Genomic DNA, 14736 nt, shown 5'->3' on the forward strand with positions numbered 1-14736 from the left:
GACGGAGAGAGGAGCAAGGGCCCCAAATTGAGGCCTTGGCTCCTTTCTCCAGTGATTTGAAACGACGCGAGTAGCACTGTTTGGATTCTCTCCCTCATGCCGGTGCATCTTGCTTATGCCCCCTGGTTCACCCCCCCCCCCCCCGGCGGCTTGGATTTATCACTGTCAAATGCTTTACGGCTTGTATATAACCCGCGCATTTTCAGTACAGGAGCCTTCTCCTAGACCAGTATCCCCACCTCCAGTCCAAAGGCAACAGGTATCCTGGTGGTAGGCACCACCCAGACACCGACCGATAGCTCCCTGCTCCCCCAGAGTCCTGGCCATGCTCCAGGGAGAGTTTCCCATCCCAGCCGCCTGATTTTGGGCCTGCAATCAACGGTGGGGCCATCGGTGTGTGGGGGGGGAGAAGTCCAACAAGCTCATCTCGCTCAGGAATGAGACATCTGCGTTCATCGCCGCTTTGCTCGCTGCCCGTCACCGGCTTCGGGCACAGAGGCAGAGGCTGTCTTTGACGCCAGCGCCTTCTACGGTTTGCTTTGAGAAATGCGGAGGAAGAGGAGGGAGCAAATCCAGGCTTCTGTACCGACTCCCGAGGCCCTAAGCTTGTCAGCAATATAGGCCAAAGATCTTCCAGAGTGAGGCGTGGTTTGGGGCACCCATTAATGGGGCTGGATTTTCAGAGCCTGGGTGCTCAAAGAACTGCTCTTGGGGTACCTAATGTTGGATCCCCAACAGTGAAGAGAGACAGTATGTCTAGCCCAGGGGTTTTCAACCTAGGGGTCGCAACTCAGCACTGGGTAGTGGAATGTCGGGCGCTGGGTCTCATTGCTGCAGGGGGATCAGTGACCAGTGGGGGGGATAAGGCAGCTGGCCTGGTACCACAGACTGTGCTGCGCCCCAAAAGTAGCCAGCTTCAAGCCTGGCTTCTAAGTTGGGGGGCGGAGGAGCGCACAGGGTTCCCTTCACTGCCCCTGCCCAGAGCACTAGCTCCGCACTCCCATTGGCTGGGAACCTGCTGCTGGCTGCTTCTGGGGTGCCAGGAGAGGCAGGAACCTGCCTTAGCCCCCCCGCTGCACCGCTGACAGGGAGCCGCTCAAGGTAACCCCCTCCTGCCCCAGCCCTGACCCCCCTCAAGCCAAAGCCCCCTCCGACAGCCCAAAGCTCCATCCTCAGCCCCACCCCGCAGCCCACACTCCAGTCAAATTCTATTGAGTCGCAGCATCAATGATTTTCTTCAACTGGGTCATGGGAAAAAAAGTTTGAAAACCGCTGGGCTAGTCGTCTTTGCAATTCTTTGTTGTCTGTAAGCCTGGGATTTCAGTGCATGACGCAGGTTAGTTCATCGCTCCATCCCCATGCGGTATGACGCGTCTGATCGACTTGTGCAGAGCGGCAGTTAGATTCAGACCCTGTCCATTGGTTACCGCCTGTAGCCTCTCCCATGAGCCGTGGAGTGAACGCTGCAGACTTTTGCAATTTAAAACCACGTGCAGTCTAAGCAGCGGAGAAGTCACTGTTTTCACCCCTTCTCTTCCACCTTCCATCCCCTGGGGAGACTCACGCCATCTATTCTTGCTTACACTGGTGCCGGGCTGTGAGCACCAAGGGTTAATCCACATCAAGGGCCAAGCTGTTTCCAAGAAGACAACTGGCACAGCAGGGCTGAGCATGCCGGTTCCCCGGTTGATTATGTCACCAGCTTATTGACCTTTTGGGGGTTACGCCATTGGTTGCTGAAAGAGGGAAACTGGATCCAAGGAGAAACCTGCACATGAGAGCAAGGAGCATTTTCCTCATGGGGATTAGACTGGATGTTGGCCTTTAACCTTCTAGTGCACAGTTTAGTTCCTCTAGCTCAGCAGCTAACTGGAGACACTCCAGGCTGCAGGGTGTGCGGTGGTGTCTGGATCCCGCAGGTCAGAATAGTCTGGTTGTCTAAACTCCTTCTGAGTCTGGGTGTAGAGGTCTGGAGTTCTGCTGACAACGCCCTGGGCTGGATCAGTGGGTGTAAACTCTGCCGCCAGGGATCACTTATGTTCAACGCAGGGGATATGAGGAGGACTGAAGATGTGTGTAAATATATAAATACACTTGCAGATTTACCCGGCATTGCTCAGGTTCTTACTTCAATTAAGTTTTTTAATAAAAGGAAAATGTGCATGCTTTATTGAAAGGATGGCATTTTTCAAACATAGTGTTATTTTTATGAAGTTAATTTTTATTTCAGATTTCTTTTAGAAAGGGGATTGTTCAAATTTTTCTGTTGAATTTTTTTTGGTAATTTTAAAAAAAATGGGAAGTCCATCAAGTGTATTTTTTCTTCATCCCTATAAACTCTTATCATTTGTTGTGTTTTTAAAAAAAGGGCTATAGTCAATTTGGTTTCCAATAACATTTTCTTCTAGTTTTCAAACCGTAATCATTGATTTATCTGGGCCAAAACAGAGCACTACTCCACATTTCTCCATTTTATCTCTTTTCTGTAAGGGTCATTGAGAACCAATCCTATTCCAGGTTGATCCTATTTTTCTGGCTCATCTTGGTTCAGTCTCTTTCAACATTCCCTGGGTTATATTAGTTTTGAAGAACGTCCTTGATTTGCTGATTCTGTCTCTTTTCTGTATAGTTTTATGAGAAGCAATCCCATTCCAAGCACATCCCATTTTTCTGGCACAACCAAAACCTGTTATGTTTATGTTTGTGCTTTAAGTTAAGCTCAAGAGGAAGCTGTACACCAAACTTGGTGGTCCTGGCTCCTACCCTGTAGGAGGAATTCTTGAACAGACAGACAAACTCTAAAATATGTATTAGATGTTGAGCAGAGCCCTCTATTGGAATGACCCGACCGCTTTTCTCAAGTCACAGTTCTGCTGTCTTGTTAGATCTTGTGGGAACAGGTCTCTAGTTTTGGAGCCCAACTTCCAAACTCAAAGCCCCGCAGCTGTCTCTATCTGAGTGACGAGAGGCAACAATTTTCACGCTAGCTCACTTCCTGGAAAAGATGTTGTGCACAATCGTCTTGTAGTGACATTATGCCCATAACAACCTCTCTGGGTTCCCAGCCATGCTGCCCGCGAGGAGAGATTCAACTGCATCACAGCACTGTACTTTGCCCACCTCATGCTCACCAGTGGTAGGGAAGGGCTCAAACAAACAAACTCGCTTTTGAACAAGTCTTAGCTAGTTATTGAGGGTCAATTGAGGTGTCGGTGGCTAAGACGAAGAGATGAGGGATGGCTGGATTAGACAGTTTGTCGGGTTTTTTACCATAGAGAAGCAAAACCCTGTTGCAGTCAAGCAAGAAGAAATCCATCGGTGTGGGAAGTAAGAGTATAGAACCCCATAGTTTTGCACCCGGCTTCCCCACACCCAAGGGCCGGCCATCCACTGGCTCTGCCAGTCCCGAGTCCAGCTTCCAGGTGGCCCCTTTGGCCTCCCACCAGCCCTGCTGGCTTTGCCACCCACTGGGATCCTCCCACCCACCCTCCCCTTGGGCTCTGCAGTCTGCTGCCCCCGTGGTGCAGGCCACCGGCCCAGGAGGCTCCGCTGCTACCTGGGGTCCTGCTGCCAGCCCAGGACTCTGCTCCCAGCCTCAACCCAGGGCCCCACAGCTGCCTCCTGTTATGCTTAGGTGGCCAAGTCTCCCAGCCAGACTCTACTGTGTCTGGTCCATCCAGTCTGGGAGAGTTGGTACCTCTAGTTGTGGCCCAAGCCTGGGGCAGTGAGAGGTGCAGCTCAGTCCCTCCTTCTTAAAACAGCTCTGGTGCCACTAAAATCATCCCTGATTTTTTTCCCCCTTCCATCTCTTCAGCTGGTGGCTCCAGGAACTCTCTGCAGGGAGACCTCTGGACCCTGTGACCTGCCAGAACACTGCACTGGCAAGTCAGCCTTCTGCCCCGTCAACTTCTACCAAATGGACGGGACGCCGTGCGCAGGGGGGCGGGCGTACTGCTACGTCGGCATGTGCCTCACGCACGAGCAGCAGTGCCTGGAGCTCTGGGGGCCGGGTAAGGAGAGCCTCTTCCAGAGCAACAGGCTCCGTGGCCAGATGGTCTATGCGAGACTGAGCGTCTGCTTTAGATGGTGATTGTTGTTCTCCTGAGACGCACAAAGGACAGGAGGGGAAACAGAGGCACGAAGAGGCAATATGAAGTGCCCAAGGTCACACAGCAGCACAGCAGGTGCTCCAGGAATTTGCTCTAAGTCTCCTGTCTTGTAGGCCAGTGCTCTGGATGCTAGAGGATGCTGCCTCCCCATAACAGTCTCCAGCAGTGGCCAGGCAGGGCCGAGGAATAGGGCAGGGGTCGCACACAGAAGCTTGTACTGCCTCTGCCCTTGTTTATCGGACAACAGATGCAACAGAGGACATGGTCTATGTCTATGGTGACAGATTCTGACCTCACAAGCACAGAATTTTGAGTGTACCATGTGACTCAATGGAAGCCAATGGGGCTGGAGGGAAGTACCAATGCAAATGCTGGTACAAATATATCAGTGACAGCCAGAAAGCTCCAGCTGTGCTCAGCATTCCGGCCATTTGTTACATCCCTAGGGGGCTGCCCTCCAGCAGAGGACTGGTCCCCGACCACCCACTCTGCTGGAAAACCTCAGCTGCAGTGCTCACAGGGCAGAAGTAGCAAATAGGTTCTCCCCCGTCAACTTGTCGGGAAAGAAGGAATAAGTGCAGGGTTTGAGGTAGCCACCGCTTCTCCAAGAGTCAGTCGCACCCGTCTCTTCCACACAGGAGCGAGGCCCGCCCCTGACCTGTGCTTTGAGAAGGTTAACGCTGCCGGGGACACCTATGGGAACTGTGGGAAGGATCCCTCCGGCACGTACAGGAAGTGTGAGACAAGGTAGGAGGCAGAAGGGCAGCTCTTACTTGCTAGTAGAGAAGTGATGTTTCCATACCCTGCTAAGATACAGGCCACCAGAGGAAAGCAAACTACCCTCTGCTGGTATTAATACCCTCTCCCTGCAGCCAGTCCTCCCCATCCCAGTTCGATCTGTGCCCTTCTTTATGATACAGGTTGAATCTCTCTAGTCCGGCGCCCTCGGGACCTGACTGGTTCCGAACGAGAGAATTTGCCGGACCAGAGGAGGTCAATATTGTCTAGCAGCATTACCAACACTTCCGCTGCTTACTGGGCCCCGAGAAGACATTCAGGGGTAAATTAGAGCTAAATAACAGCACAGAACACTGAGGGTATGTCTAGACTACAGGGTTTTGTCGACAGATACTGTCGACAAAGCTTCTGTTGACAAAGAGCGTCTAGACGACATCCAGTTCTGTCGACAAAGCAAGAACTCTGTCAACAAAAGGCGTTATTCCTCGTAGAATGAGGTTGACATACGTCGACAAAACTGCTGAGTTTTGTTGACCTTATGTCGACATAACTCAAAGGCAGTGTGGACGCAGGTATAGTTTTGTCGACAAAAGTCCACTTTTGTGGACAAAACCCTGTAGTCTAGACACACCCTGAGAGCCAGGACTGGGGGCTGAAAACAAACTTTTTGGGACCGCGGGAAACTTGGCTACACCCATGATAAATGGTCATCCGGCTCACTAACATCATGCCAGACCAGTTTCTGGACCAGAGAGTTCTGAACTAGAGAGGTTCCACCTGTAGTAGCATTGCTAGCTATGTGGGCAGCTGGTAGTTTCTCAAATATAAAGATTTTAACCAAAAACCCCTCTGAATTTTGAAGAAAAAAGGCTGAGATTGCTACCATCCCCCCCCACTTCTCAAACAACTGTCGAGCTGGTTTTTTATTCCAACAGTAAACGGAGGAGGAAATTTTTGTTTCCCGTTATTCGTCCAGGCCCAATATTTATAACAGCTAAAAGGCAGCTTCCTGTTTATCTCCGTGGCCGTCCATTCTTAACCCAGGTTGGGGCGAAGTGCCCTGCAATCTGGCCTGTTTATGACACAGATGAAATGGTGACCAGTGGGCCTGTCTCCTTAGGATTGTTCCTTTAGATGGCTTGGAGTGGCTATTGCCAGGGAGCCAAAGAATGCTATTGTCTTGCTGTGAGCTCAGAAATGGGTCGGTGCCTCCCTCAAATCTGTTCATTTTAATGTGAATGTTCTTAATCTTGTGGGGATAAAGTGGAGACGTTAAGCAGAAGGCAGGAGGCGACCTGCTTTCTTGTCGCCGCTTTTCCAACAGAGATGCAAAATGCGGGAAGATTCAGTGCCAGAGCTCGGCTTCCAAACCACTGGACTCCCGGGCTGTCCCGATAGACACAACGATCCAGGTGAAGGGAAGGCAGATCCAGTGCCGGGGGACCCACGTGTACGGTGCTGAAGAGAGCGAAGGGGATATGCTGGACCCTGGCCTGGTGATGACAGGAACGAAGTGTGGGGACAATCACGTAGGTCCTGGCGTGTACCACGGTGCTGTTGGGTGGGGCGGGGCTTTGCCAGCTGGAAAATGTTCTGGGATGCTTCAATTCTTTCTGGAGAATTTTTACCTATGTCACGGGAGCAGCTTCCTACAGCACAGCTTCTGTGGGCCTGCTGAGAGAGAACACTCTATCCCTAGCAGGTTACCTGCTACACCAGGGGCTGGACATGAAGTCTGCGGAGATCCCTCCCAGTCCAGTTTCTAACAGTTCCCTCTCTCACACAGCAGAAGGCAGCTCCTTTATTCATTGGTATCAAAGGGCCACCCATGCCTTAGGTCTTTGCCAAGTGGATAGAGGGGGACAGTGTTAGATCTGGGTCTGGGATGGCGTGGCCTAGAACGACAAGCTCCAGGCTAGAGGCTGAGAGCCAACACCAGCTGTTCTCCCACAGGCTGGCGGTGTGGCTTTGGGCAAGTCAGCTGGCTTCTTAGCCTCAGTTTCTCCATTGCGCGTCTGCTATCCCATTCACTGGGGCGGGGGCGGAGATAGATAGTTGCTTGGGGACCAGCCAAACATCACTGTTGGCTGTGACTTCGGTTCTGACATTATTGTTACCTGTACTCTGGTAGCCCCCAGGAGTCATAACCAGAGCCCCCCCCCGGCACCAGGTGCTGTACAAACATGGAACAATGACATGGTCCCTCCCCCAGAGAGCTGACAGGGCGTTCGGTTTGTGCTCCCACAGGTTTGCTTCGAGGGACACTGCAGGAACGCATCCATCTTTAAGTCTGAAGGCTGTAGGAAGAAGTGCCATGGCCGGGGAGTGAGTCTTTCTGCCTTTTCTCCATTTCAGGCATGGCTGGGGTAGACAAGTCCCTTTACATTTGTACAAGGTGTTTGGGGAGCTATTCATACTTTAAAAAGCCAGGTCCGACAGGGCCGTTCTTACCCACACGCAGAATACGCAGCTGCACAGGGCACCTGCAAATCTGGGGCACCGCTGGGTTTTAGTGTTCACCCATCTCCCTCTTCCTATCCCTGTTCTGTGGCTGCTGCAGCCTGGAAAGTCTTCCGGAGATAAGCGAGATAACTTAAAAGTAAAACAGCCTTTTAGCAGGCCTATGAGCAGAACACTGAGCCTGTGAAAGAGCCGTTCAAGTGGTCCTGAAGCCAATTAACAGTTCTCTACTGTCCATTTCTGAATAAACCATGTGAGTCTACAGGATCTTTGTTTTAAATTAGCCTTAAAAATATGAATGCATTGCTGCAGATTATCAAATCACGTCTCTAAAAAATCGTGTCCCTTCACGTGGCTGCCATCAAGCAGAGGGACACCAATTTAATTGTACTGTGTAGGGCCCCATACACTCCGGCTACGTCGCCATTTTCGCAATCGGGGCTTTTTTGCGCAAAACAAATCTGAGCTGTCTACACTGCTTTGCGCAAAAGGACTTTTGCCCGAACGGGAGCAGCATAGTATTTCCGCAAGAAGCGCTGATTTCAGACAGTAGGAAGTCAGTGTTCTTGCAGAAATTCAAGCAGCCAGTGTAGACAGCTGGCAAGTTTTTCCGCAAAAGCAGGAAAAAGCTGGCCCCTAAGGCCAGCCCCGCATTCAGGTGTCACCGTTAACATAAACTCCCGTGGTCTCCTGCTTCTTCATCAGACTCCCATTCGTGTGACAGGGCGCCTAGCTCCTAACTGGTGCCTTGGAAAGTCTCTCACATGTGGCCCACATGAGGGGCTGGCGGCTGGTGTTTGGTTGCTTGCTGTGTGTGGATTCTTGGGGCGCTGGATAAAGTCCTTATCTGTTCCCAACACAGGTGTGCAACAGCAACAAGAACTGCCACTGCAACAGCGGATGGGCACCCCCGTTTTGCAACCAGCCTGGGAACGGAGGCAGCCTGGACAGTGGGCCCTTACCGCACCAAAGTGGGTGTGACTCCTTTTATCTCCCGGGTCCCTCGTACAGCAGCAGTGTGGGTGGTGGAAGGAAGAGCCGTACACAGTGATTGACTCTGCTTTTCTTGCTTTCAGGCCTAACTCCAGTGCTAGCAGGCGTCCTGGTTTCCATCTTGCTTTTGATCGGAATCGCGGTTGCGTTTTGCTACAAATGGAGGGACAGACTCGGGCCTCTGAAGCAGACCATCCTCCCTTCAAAGAGGAGCTCACAGTTGGGGTGGGATTATTCTTTGCCTCCCTTTCTCCCAAAGCTTTGCAGGGTCAGCGAGAAGAAAACTCACAGACCATTCCTGTAGCTAATTATCCGTCTCCTGGTCATGCACTAAAGAAGGTTGATGTCACACATGTCACTCAGTGGACAGAACTCCGACATTTCACAGAATGTTCCCGTTGGCGGTTGTCTTGGCCACTAATGAAAGACACAGATGGCCGTGGCTCTCATTTGGGGCGGAGGCGTAGCTCAGTGGTTTGAGCATTGGCTTGCTCAACCCAGGGCTGCAAGCTCAATCCGTGTAGAGGCCATCTAGGGATTTGGGGCAAAAATGCATCAGGGATGGTACTTGGTCCTGCTGTGAAAGCAGCAGACTGGACTCAATAACCTTTCAAGGTCCCTTCCAGTTCTAGGAGATAGGCAATCTATCTATTTATTTTAATTTAATAGCAGTTTAGGTAGTAAAGTTTAGTCCAAGGGTGGGCAATAATTTTTGCAGGGGAGCCACTTCACAGATGTTGACTGCAGTCAAGGGCCAACTCCACCCCAGAAGGGGCAGGGCCTTGGGCAGAAATGGGCAGAGCCTTCTAGGTGCCACCTGCCCCTTGTTGGCACAGGGGGGAGGAGCTGCTAGCTGCTTTGAATAGTCAATGACTTGGCACACATACCCCTCCCGCCCCCAGCTCTCAATTGGCTTGGGAGCAGGGGAGTGGCAGGGCAGGCCATGGGCTGGATCAAACAGCTTGATGGGCCGAATTCTGCCCACGGGTCATATCTTGCCCACCCCTGGTTTCGTCACTAAAAGGGGACATGGATAAACAGGCTGACTGGGATGGTCGATGTTGTTTTCAAATTCTGCTGAAACTTTTTGTTGGAATTTAGGCAAAGAAAGAAAGAGAAAATGCATGAAGGAAATAACTCCCTTCTTCCCTTCTCTCTCCTCGATTGCCCGCAGTGCTGCTGCCCCAGATCAGTATGGTGCGAATGGCCATTCAAATCCAACCTTCAAACTGAACCCCCCGCAGGAGCGGAGAAAGGTAGCGACAAAGACACCGGAAACCTACCCCGAGGCACGGTTCAGCCCTAGTGCTAGGCATAGTCTGCTTCTGTCTCCACATCATTCTGGGACGTGCTAGCAGGGCTCGTGAGCAAGACACGAGAAGTCATTCTTCTGCTCTGCTCTGATTAGGCCTCCGCTGGAGGATTGTGTCCAGTGGGCATCACGTTTCAGGAAAGATGTGGACAAACTGAAGAAAGTCCAGAAAGCAACAACAATGATGAAAGGTCTAGAAAACATGGCCTGTGAGGGAAGATTGAAATAACAGGGCTTGTATGGTGTGTAGAAGAGAAGACTGAGGGGGGACATAATAACTGTTTTCAAATAACTAAAAGAGTGTTACAAGGGGTAAGGAGAAAATTTCTTCTCATTCTGAGGATAGGACCAGAGGAAATGGGCTTAAATTGCAGGATGGGAGCCCGAGGCTGGATGTTATAGAAAAAATCCTGCCAGGATGGTTAAATACAGGAATAAATTGCTTTATGGAGCTGATGGAATCTCCATCATGGGAGATTTTTAAGGGCAGGATGGACTGACACTTGTCAGGGATGGTTTAAATAATACTTAGTCCTGCCGTAAGGGTAGGGGACCAGACTCGATGACTTCTCAAGGTCCCTTCCAGTCCTACCACTCTATGAGCACCTTACTTCTTCTGGCAAAAATCCCAACCAAAGCTTTCCACATTATTCAGTGCACCCATTGCTGACGCTTCTTGTAAACGTCCCGGTGTAGTCTGGGCTAAAGGCAAAATGAGCGAAAACAATTAACACTTGCTAGATATACCTGGCAAGTTCAGATATACTTGGTCAGTTCAGAATGCTATAGTCAGCAGTTTCCACTGCATTGCAGTGGAAGAAAGAGAGGGGTGTGACAATGAATGTAGAGGGCAGCATGTCTGATGTGGAAATAACACCTGGTGTTTGTGTGACTTGTCTGCAGGCTACCTATGCCCCTGAAATCCCATCGAAACCTGCTGTGCTTCACCCCCAGCCAGCCCCAGATCTCAAAATTCACAAGCAGCCACCGCCTGCTCTCCCAGCTGGCCACAGCCTCCACACCAGCAAACCCTTTGGTCCTGCGCATCAAGAAGATGGGATTCCGAAGGATGCTGCCCGGCGGCTTCCTCCGAGCAGACCACCACCCCCTGCTCCAAAACTCCTGGTCCCACAGGTAAAGGAATCACACTGAAATGAGCCATGTATCTGCTCTTCACGGCAATTGGAAAGGGCCCCCAGTTCTGCGCATGGCAGCAGTAGAGTTATGATGCTCGCTAGCACAGGGCGTGGTGCAAAGGCCAGTGGCTCACGGTCCCTAATGTAGCTCAGTTGATGCTTTTCCCCCACCCTGTGCTCTCTGAGGTGGGCCTCTTCGGAGCACACACCGAGCAAAACTGTGCACAGGAGATGGCGGGATGGACCCACCAGGGACGCGGTTCTCTTGGTTTCATTCAAACCTCCTGAGATGAGCTGTGGAGAATGAATTCAGTTCTACCTGTTCCCAGGGCAGAGGATTGCAAACATGGTCCTGCTGCTCCATGCTGCAGTTGATAATGTCCCTTTGCTGGGTGAATTTTCAATGATAATACTTCACGGGATTGTGTCTCGGCACCACATTTCAGAAAAGATGTGGAGAAATTGAAGAGGATCCAGAGAAGAGCAGCAATAAGGATGGAAGGTCTAGAAAACATGAGCGATGAGGGAAGACTGAAAGAATTGGGCTTGTGTAGTTTAGAAAAGAGAAGACTGAGAGGGGACATGATAGCAGCTTTCAAGGATCTAAAAGGGTGTTACAAGGAAGGAAAAAAATTGTTCTCCTTGACCTCTGAAGATAGGACAAGAAACAATGGGGTTAAATTGGAGCAAGGGAGGTTTAGGTTGCACATTAGGAAAAACTTCCAAACTCTCAGGGTGGTTAAACACTGGAATAAGTTGCCTAGGGGGGTGGTGGAATCTCCATCCCTGGAGATATTGAAGAGCAGGTTAGATAGACACCTGTCAGGGATGATCTAGACGGTGCTTGGTCCTGCCCTGAGGGCAGGGGATGGGACTTGATGACCTCTCAAGGTCCCTTCCAGGTCTAGGACAATGGTTCTGTGATTCTCTCCCCATGTCTGTTCAGTCCTCAGCCTCAATGCTGAGACCACCCGTGGGAGGAGGAGGGGAGTCAGTCAGAAGCCAGATCCAAGCCTGTAGCCTCCAGATGGACAATTCCATCGCCCGTTGCCCATCCCCTGAGCCAGCCTGGCCCCTCCATTGTGACCTCAGGCAGACCTGAGTTCAGGCCTCCAGAGGGGACAGGTTCGTGCTGTCATTGGCCTTCGCTCCCCCACCCCCCTTTTGGAGTGGTTTCATTTTCAGAGCAAAGTTTGCTATTCTTCTTGGGGGCTGATGCAGATCCTCTGAGACCCGGACCATCTGCCAGTCGCACATTTTGGCGAACAAGGCACCCGGGGAGTATTGGATTCAAAGCCTACTTACGCGCCATTGAGTAACAGCCCCAGCAAGCAACACGAGCCAGGAAATTGAGTAGATGCTCAGGAGCTCTCCGCTAACGGCTTCCCCAACTTTTGTGATGAGGGGGGAAAACTGGAGGCAGGGCAGGGCGGGTGAAATCACCGTCAGTGCTTTAGGTGCAGAGCTCCGGGCAAACGAGGGTGGTGCTGTGTGTGCTAACAGTCTGCATCAGGGCCAGCCACAGGTTTGTGCTGAGGCAACACGTGGGTTTTGAGGCTCCCAGTAACCGCAGTCATGCATGACAATGGCCAGGAAAGGGTTAAATCTGTGCGGTTGGCTGCAAACCTCCCTTACGTCCTGAGGTTGGGGGCCTCATAGAGTTGACCAGAGATGTGCCCTTCCTGAACATGCTCTTTGTTTCCTGCTTAGGACACTGCCAGGCCCCGCCCACCGCAGAAAGCTTTGCCGGCTAATCCCGTGCCAAGAATTAACACCACAGTGCTGCCACCACCTGCTTCTGGAAGGCATGCAGGACGACACCAGCCACCAGCAGAGGTAGAGCTTCTTACAAAGGAACACAGAAGAGAATATAATAGCTGTGTCTAGACTGGCAAGTTTTTCCCGCAAAATCAGCTGCTTTTGCGGAAAAACTTGCCAGCTGTCTACACTGGCCGCTTGAATTTCCGCAAGAACACTGAAATGAGTGCTTCTTGTGGAAATACTATGCTGCTCCTGTTCGAGCAAAAGTCCTTTTGCGCAAAACTTTTTTTGTTTCTTGGTTTCTTGCTTAGGACACAGTACTCATCTATGTAACATGCCCTTAGCATGTTAGTCATTGATTCACCCTTCTAAATGGAACCTTAATATAATGTCTGAATCCAGCCTCTATCTACAAGGGGCTAGGAAGGAACTTTCCCTAGAAGTGTCCATTGTGGGGATTCTCGTGTATTCCTGGGAAGTGTCTGATACGGGCCACTGCTAGAGGTGGAATTCAGGTCTTAACTGGCATGACTATGCCAAGGTTCCTGTCTGCCATCCTTCTTCTGTTGGGCACTGTATCTGAACTAAGACAGCTTCGCCTGCCCCCTGTGGTCTGAGCTGAATTAGAACACGTGGGAAGCTTTTTCTTTTTCATAAAAACGTCTCTCACTGTCTCTTTTTGTCTTGTAACTCTCCACACCAGAACCCAACAGTGAAGCCAGCCGGAGGAGCAAATGCCTTGCAGAAATGATGGCCAGGCACTCTGCGTGCCAAGTCGTCCAGCTAAACACGGGTTCTTTCCAAACCGACTTGGGATCTCACAAGGACCTGGATGTCCCGGCAACCAGATAGAAGACTCTCAGGTTACGTGCAATGCTTGATCACCGCTCCCTAGCCCCGTATGTCCCACCTACCTAAAGAGACAGAACTACCAGTCCTGGTGAAGGCAGGAGCAATGCTTAGTGACACCAGTGGGAATTGCATCAGTATAAGCCTGCGGTGCCTTTGTACAGATGTTACTTGTTTAAAATAGCAGTGAAATGTTATTGTGCAATTTATAGTGCAGAAGCGGGGTTGGGGAGAGAGAGCACTCTGTATTTTGAAAGATTTTGCCTTGCCCACCTTGTCTCGGTAATACCCTGGGCATGACATGGCCACCCCTGCTCGATGAGTATATAGAACTCTACGTGTCATCAGCAATTGCATGCTCCAGGGCAAGTGATCTGAATGTGTCAGCTATTGGATTTGACAGGTGAGGCACTACGGCTAGCTTGTGTGTCTATCTGTGAATGCCATATAGCTGCCAGGGTGTTCAACCACATCTGTTTCCCTGGGCTTTGAGCAATGGGGCAGCAGTGTGGAAGGAAACAGTGGAAAAGGTGCCGTGATGGTCTTTCTGATGAGTTGGGACTGGAATCTCCTCCCCACTGGACCATCCCTAGCAAGACCCTTTCCATCACCACCAGCCAGATGTTTTGCATTAACTGCTCCATTCTACCCCGTCTTGTCTTGTTGAGGAAATGCCACTGAATTCTGTGCTTACCAGCTGGGTTTAGACTCTAGACAAGGTCCTGAACAGTCAAATGGAGTTAAAATAGAGGCCATGTGATGGAACCTCCCTGCTGGAACATGGTGCCGGAGTTAACCAGGCCAGAACACTCTGGCTACGTCTACACGGACATGATTTTCCGAAAATGCTTTTAACGGAAAACTTTTCCATTAAAAGCATTTTCGGAAAAGCACGTCTAGATTGGCAGGATGCTTTTCCGCAAAAGCACTTTTTGCGGAAAAACGTCCGTGGCCAATCTAGACGCGGTTTTCCGCAAAAAAGCCCCGATCGCCATTTTCGTGATCGGGGCTTTTTTGCGGAAAACATTACTGTGCTGTCTACACTGTCCCTTTTGCACAAAAGTCTTTCGGAAAAAGACTTTTGCCCAAACGGGAGCAGCATAGTATTTCCGCAAGAACACTGACGATCTTACATGAGATCGTCAGTGTTCTTGCGGAAATTCAAGCGGCCAGTGTAGACAGCTGGCAAGTTTTTCCGCAAAATCAGATGATTTTGTGGAAAAACTTGCCAGTCTAGACACAGCCGCACTGTATACAGCCCATGGGCCTCCATTCTGTGCTGAGCAATACAATGCAGCGTGGGTACCTGGTCACCAGCCCAGCAAGAAATGTAACTTTAAAGTCATGGAAGACTTCTACACCACATGGTGCTTTTGTT

The 14736-nt window shown here is 50.8% G+C and overlaps 1 protein-coding gene across 3 annotated transcripts in view; it reads left to right on the forward strand.

The window, feature by feature from the left end:
- The window catches only part of ADAM19 (ADAM metallopeptidase domain 19), a 58281-nt gene extending 44726 nt beyond the window's left edge, over positions 1 to 13555 (forward strand). For all 3 annotated transcript variants that reach the window (XM_075900625.2, XM_089769439.1, XM_075900627.2), the window contains 10 exons: positions 3815 to 4010; positions 4748 to 4856; positions 6172 to 6376; positions 7095 to 7172; positions 8170 to 8278; positions 8384 to 8525; positions 9475 to 9556; positions 10516 to 10746; positions 12459 to 12584; positions 13213 to 13555. In XM_075900625.2, the coding sequence (XP_075756740.2) occupies positions 3815 to 4010; positions 4748 to 4856; positions 6172 to 6376; positions 7095 to 7172; positions 8170 to 8278; positions 8384 to 8525; positions 9475 to 9556; positions 10516 to 10746; positions 12459 to 12584; positions 13213 to 13260 (1326 nt within the window). In that variant the 3' untranslated portion in view covers positions 13261 to 13555. The remainder of the gene's footprint in view (positions 1 to 3814; positions 4011 to 4747; positions 4857 to 6171; positions 6377 to 7094; positions 7173 to 8169; positions 8279 to 8383; positions 8526 to 9474; positions 9557 to 10515; positions 10747 to 12458; positions 12585 to 13212) is intronic.
- The last annotated feature ends 1181 nt before the right edge of the window (positions 13556 to 14736 follow it).

Source organism: Pelodiscus sinensis, chromosome 16 (assembly GCF_052426305.1).
Source record: "Pelodiscus sinensis isolate ZL-2025 chromosome 16, ASM5242630v1, whole genome shotgun sequence".
NCBI lineage: Eukaryota > Metazoa > Chordata > Testudines > Trionychidae > Pelodiscus > Pelodiscus sinensis.